Source organism: Grammomys surdaster, unplaced genomic scaffold (genome assembly GCF_004785775.1).
Source record: "Grammomys surdaster isolate TR1022 unplaced genomic scaffold, NIH_TR_1.0 164, whole genome shotgun sequence".
Classification (NCBI taxonomy): domain Eukaryota; kingdom Metazoa; phylum Chordata; class Mammalia; order Rodentia; family Muridae; genus Grammomys; species Grammomys surdaster.
The window spans coordinates 2,212,565-2,218,985 of record NW_021604612.1 but is presented as its reverse complement, the minus strand read 5'-3'; the positions used below and the strand labels follow the sequence as shown (position 1 = coordinate 2,218,985).

Below are 6,421 nucleotides of genomic sequence, written 5' to 3'. Positions count from 1 at the left end.
GGAGAGAAATAAAGAAGGGAAAAAAGGGAAAGAGGAGGGGGACAGAAGGGGAGGAGAGGAGAAGAGGGAGGGAGGAGGAAGTGGGAGGACGTTGGGAGGGAGGGTAGGAGGAAGGGAGGGGAGGGGGGGTTATAGAGTATGTAGAGTACAATTCAAATTCTCATGTCAAAGGAGCTGTGACTTCCATCAAACCATGGTCCAGCCTGGGCTAGTGTCCAGAACTTTAGCCCCTACACAGCACCTGCTCAGGCCCAGAGAGAAGGGGAAGCCTTAAGAGTTGAGCTACTCAGCCAGGCAGTGGTGGCGCATGCCTTTAATCCCAGCACTTGGGAGGCAGAAGCAGGTGGATTTCTGAGTTTGAGGCCAGCCTGGTCTACAGAGTGAGTTCCACGACAGCCAGGGCTACACAGAGAAACCGTCTCTAAAAAAAACCAAAAAAAAAAAAAAGAGTTGAGCTACTCAAAGAAGAAAGTTGATTTGTTGTAGCAGATTTCAGCAACAAAACAAAACCTTCCGACTAGCTATACAACACACAAAAAAAGCTGTTTTCAAAAGTCAAACTTGAAGACATTTGCCGAAACACTTTTTGCAGAGATTTCCCTTCCTTTTGAAACAAGTGTTACATGTTATCCCTCCACGTTTTTTCTCTCTTCTGTAATATTTCTAAACACAGGGGATGCGTTCCCTTTCCGTCTCCTGCTCCTTGTGCTGGGGGTGGAAGCCAGGGCTTTCTATATGCTACTCGGGCCTGGGATGCACTTGCCTCTGGACCAATTGCACGATGCTCTGTGTGTTCATGAAGAAGACCTCTCGGTCCGCCTTGCGCTGCAGGGTGGCCGCGTGGCAGTCCAGGATGGTGGCTATCTGGATGAGAACACAAAACAGGTCGGGCCACTGCCAACCTCATGATCCAGTCGCTACAGGGTAGCATTATGAGGGGACCCACCATGGGCTCCCAGGGAGGTCCCAGACTGGTTGTCCTCAAAGACTCAAGCCACCTGGCCTCTGCGGAACATCCCCCTGTTCACCCTTTTCAATGTCTCCCTGGGGATCCAGGGGCCCAAAATGACAACAATCTCACAAAGATGTGATTGAATTGTATGATGGTTTGATCCACGCCCCAGACAGGACCCAGAAGAGGATGGAGTGTCCGGCAACCGTGTGGCCGCAGGAGGGGAGGGGTCAGAGTTCATGTGATAGGTTGCCTGTTTTTTAAAATTACTGTGGTGTTTGTGTGTGTGTATGTGCGTGTATATGTGTGTGTGTATACGTGTGTGTATATGTGTCTGTGTGCGTGCCGTGTGTGTGTATGTGTGTGTGTATATGTGTGTGCTTGTATGTATGTATGTGTGTGTATGTGTATATATGTGTGTGTGTGTGTGTGCATGTATGGGTGTGTGTATGTGTGTGTATGTGTGTGTGCACGCACGTATGTGTGTGCACGTGCGCGTGTGTGGTATATATGAGGATCCATGAGCCACTGTACATGTGGAGGTCAGAGAATAACTTCCTGGAATCAGTTCTACCCTTACTTGGGTTCTGAGGATCCAACCCAGGCCACCGGATTTGCTCGGTAAGCATCTCTACCTGCTGAGCCATCTCAAGGCATCCCCCTACCCCCCAAGAAAGGATTTTTAAAGAAAACTAAAACTTGAGAAATTCCAGAAAAGTTCCAAGCGCATCCCTCTCTCGGTGGGTCCTCATCACTTCTGGCTGGGATACAACTGCCTTCCCGCTCCAGCTGTGGTGTATCTGCCGAGTGGGGGCTGGTCACTCATCTGCGCCAGCATCCTTTTTAAGCAGCCAGTCCTAGTCCCTCCCCCAACCCTTCCCCTGGCAACCACTAATAGCTTTCCTGTCTGCACTGATCCCCTGTTCTGGACATTTCCTATGAGCGGCTCCTTGCCCTTAGCATAAGGCTTATCCTGGTGGGAGCATGGGTCAGAACTTCGTTCCTCTATATGGCTGAACAATTATTTCCAACCTTCAGGAGCTCGGGGTGTAGCTCAGTGGTAGAGTGCTTGCCTAGCTTGCCTGAGGCCCAGCACTGCAAAAAACAAAACAGACAGTTTCCGCCTTTAGAATGGTTGACCTCTGGGAGGGGCCTGACTTAGCTTCTCCAGTGGCAGTGGCGGAGGTGTGTGGGTGAGGTGGAGCCGATGGTGGAGCAGAGGGGAAACGACTTTGGAATGCCCAACAGGGAAAATAAACTATATGGGGGGGCCAGAGAAAGTGAACAGTTAGTATACTAACGGGAAAAAAAAAAAATATATATATATATATTATAAATTTTATATATTCTACATATAACTATATTTTATATAGTCATATATTTGTATATATAAATGTATATATAATATATAAATTTTATATATTTTATATATAAATGTATATATTATATAAATTTTATATATTTTATATATAAATATATTTTATATAGTTATATATTGTATATATAAATTTATTTATTTATATATAATATATATAAATTTATTTATATATAAACTAATTGTTATATATAAATAAATTAATTAATTAATTAAAATTTTTTAATGGTTTCACAGGCTTACAGCTACGGGCTTTAAAACCTGTGACCCAGGGACAAGGTTCTACAGCTAACGACTTGAACCAGCCTGGGAAGGACAGAGTTAGTTCTACTTGTACCAGTGACTTCCCCGAGCCTGAGTGGTTGGTGGTCTGTGCGAGGCCTGGGGACTGGGGTGCACATCAAACGCCTGACCCTTGGGAGAAAATACTGGAGTTCTACAGGAAAGGTTTAAAAGAAACCATGGGCCCACAACACTTGGTGCTAGCCCAGCTTATGAGAGGCCTGACACAGAATGAGCTTAGGTGTGGGTGGCCGGGGCTGGCTGGAGCTGGCCAGGGCATGCACCTGCTGGCTGGGAAACTGGCAGAGCACCGAGGTGATGTTGCTAGCGTACTGGGCCATCACCCTGCGGACTGCCTTCTCCACGGGGGCAGGGATGCGACCCGCCACGCTGGTCATGATCTCCTGCAGCTCCAGCAGAGGGAGGGAGGGATGCCGGAGCGTCATCATGAGCTTCTGAACCCAGTCCTTCAGCTGCGGAGAGACAACCGTGTAAGCCACCTCTCATATGTGGGCGTCCCGTCTGCCGTGCGCACCCTGGTTCGCGTGCGTGTCCCCATCTGCCATGCGCACCACCATCTGCCATGCACACTCACCCAACTCGACCCACTCAGGCTATAGCCTTTCCTGGAGAAAGGCTCCAGCAGACAGTAGCCACTCATGACTCATGGAGATCGAGGCCCAGCAGCCTGTGAGATAGCCTAGAATCGGGGTGCCCCAGTTTCCCCACACAGGGAGGGTCCATACCCTCTCTGGGTAACTAGAAAGCCAGCATGGTGGGGGGCAGGGAGGTGGGGGGAATAGATAAGGTCACATGACAAACTTATGCTGTGAGCCACTTGCTTAGCACCAAATAAAATCCAAAGATGTTTCTCTACCCTTTTTTTTTTTTTTTTGGTTTTTTTTTTTTTTTTGAGACAGGGTTTCTCTGTGTAGTCCTGGCTGTCCTGGAACTCACTCTGTAGACCAGGCTGGCCTTGAACTCAGAAATCCACCTGCCTCTGCCTCCCAAGTGCTGGGATTAAAGGCGTGCGCCACCACCGCCCGGCTTTACCCGTTTTTCCTTTTTAGTTTATTTTTATTATTTTTAAATTAAACGCATGTGTCTGTGTCTGCGTGTAAGCTGTGCACACGAATGCTGGTGCCCTCCGAGGTCAGAAAAGGGTATTAGATCCCAGGAGTTGGAGTTACAGACACTTGTGAGCTGTCCCACGTGGGTGCTGGCATCACCACGTGGGTGCTCTGGAAGAGCAGTGTGTGGCTCTCAAGCACTGGGCCACTGAGCGAGCTCGATCCTCTTCAGCTGCTTTTCGTTTGGTTTTTAGAGGAAGCCGTGGCAAGCAGGTAGAATGACCACTCTCCCCGTTCGAGATTGAAATGAAAACAGAAAGGCCATCTGAGTCACCCAAAGCGCCTCAGCTGCTTAAGACGCCTTTCTGTGACAATGGTGCCCCACACAGGGCCCCGTGCACACCCGGTCCTGCAGGCCCTCACCTTCATGCTGAAGAAGGGCTCGGGCAGGCAGTAGCCACTCATGACATTGGTCAGATTTTCCAAGACGCTGTGGAACACCTGATGCAGCTTCTCCCCGAGGATGGGCAGAGTCTGCTGGACGGGGAGCTCCCCGGTGAACGGCTGCGCCTGTGGACATGAAAACGTGTCACGGACAGAAGAGGGAGTCTGCGAGATACAAGGACGGGTCACAAATGAGCAAGCCTGTGAGATGTGAAGACAGGTCACAGACAGACCAGGACAGAAGACTGACCCAAGGACCCACTGGCCTACTCACTTGAAACCTGAGACGTAAGCAAGAGACAACAACAGCCCGGGAACCCAACGTTCCTAAGTTCTAGTCTGGATCCAGGGTTTTCAAATTATCTCCTTTGCGAATGACACAAAATTGGTAACTTGTAACAGAATATGCTCCCCCCCACCTACATTTTACAATAAACTCGGTAATTTGAGAGGAGCTGATATGGGAGGAGCTAATATCGGAGGAGCTAATGTGGGAGGAGCTAATGTGGGAGGAGCTAATGTGGGAGGAGCGCAGGAGAGGAAGAGGAGAAGGAAGAGGAAGCGCTAGAAGGAGAGGAGAGACGGAGGAGGCATGGAGAACTACGGATAGGTCCAGGACAGTCCTGGGTAACGATTTATATCTTAAGGTTAGATATTGGGAAACAACTCTAATTGTGTGAGCATCTTGTTAATTGAACATTTCTAGATATATAAAGCCTTTGGATAAAAATTAAGCATTAGAGTCTCATTAGAGTCCGGGGTACCGCGCGGATGGCGGGATGGTCTGGCTCAGCCAATCAGTGTGGAGACAGCGTGGTGGACTGGCAGAGCCATCTCCCATGCTGGCCAGTGCTTCTGACCGGCCTGAGCTGCCGACAGAGCTCAGCAGCGGGCGGGAGCACGCAGCCACTCATGGCCTCAGGCATTGTCTAGTCAGGAACATGATGGCCCCATAAGAACAAGCCAGATTGGACCATGGCGTTTGAAATATTATCATCAACAGTACCTTACACTCCAATTTAAGAGGGGATTAGTTCTATTTTTGTTCTAATTTTCTTTTTGATAACGACTATTTCCCTATTTTCTTCTTCGTTTCCTTTGTAGGTTCTGGCCCTGTTCTGGTCTCACCCTGTCACATCCCTCAGGCTCCAGCCTCGAGTACTGAGACTGTAGGCCTGCACCACCATGCCTGGCTTACTTAATGTGATTTAAATGTTTCCATTTAATTTAGATTGAAGATTTTAGTTGTGTGGCTTGGGAGTGGGGTTTGTTCACATACGTGAGGTGCCCCGTATGAGGCACCGGTTATGTCTGCCTGACAGGGGGGCTGGGAATCAAAACCCAGGTCTTCTATAAGAATAGCAATTGCCCTTAATCAGAGTTACCTCTCCAGGCCTGGGACTTGAACCTAGGGCCTTGTCTATGCAACACATATGCTCTAGCACTGAACGCTACACTAAGTGAAGTCAGCCGGTGACAAACTGGCTAGTGAGCCTGACTTCTGTCATCCAAGGAACCCAGGATTGTCAGATCCCCGGGGGTGATGCAGAGGGGTGGTTGCTGGGGCCGGAGGAGGAGGGAATAGAAAGTGGGTATCTGGTGACCACCAGTTTTAGTTTTGTAAGAAGAAGGGTTTTGAACAGTGGTGGTGTTTGTTCAACAATGCAGGTCTAACACCCAGGATGTTCACAATGGAGACGGCAGCAGGGCTCATGCAGGGAAGCTCCGTGGATGAGACCTAACATGTGTGAAACCCTGGGTTCTAGTCCCTAGCATGTGGACACGCATGGACGCACACACACACACATCATGCATATGTGCACGCATACACACACACACATAGTGGGGAGAGGGAGAGAGAGGGGTGAAGACAGTAAGTTATGTATATTTAATTACCATCTTAAAAAAGATGGAAATCTGAGTAAAGTATTATGTTAATGACGCATCCGTGGAGGGTCACTGTGACTAACGATGTGATCACAATAATTAAACATTAATAGTAATTAGCAGTAAACATTGTTAAATTAATAGTAGGGAAACCGGGTGCATGGAACATGAGAACCCTTTGTGGGATCTCTAGTCCTGAGAATCCAAGGCTGGATGAAAGATAAAATCTGGTTTATACAGTACATACTAACTGAACAAAATAATACTTTAAAGGTGGTCCCAGATCGCTCACAAGGCTTGGCATGAATATACCTACAAATATATACATATACATACACATACACATATATACATACATATACATATATATGCACATATACATACATATATACATACATATATGCACATATA

The 6,421-nt window shown here is 47.9% G+C and overlaps 1 protein-coding gene across 1 annotated transcript in view; it reads right to left on the bottom strand.

Annotated features, from left to right (window-relative positions):
* Acacb (acetyl-CoA carboxylase beta) overlaps positions 1-6,421 on the bottom strand; it is a 106,661-nt gene that overhangs the window by 41,441 nt on the left and 58,799 nt on the right. The window contains exons 20-22 of the mRNA XM_028765407.1: positions 4,103-4,249; positions 2,894-3,082; positions 764-864 (exon numbers count right to left, since the gene is read on the bottom strand). Of these exons, the coding sequence (XP_028621240.1) occupies positions 764-864; positions 2,894-3,082; positions 4,103-4,249 (437 nt within the window). The remainder of the gene's footprint in view (positions 1-763; positions 865-2,893; positions 3,083-4,102; positions 4,250-6,421) is intronic.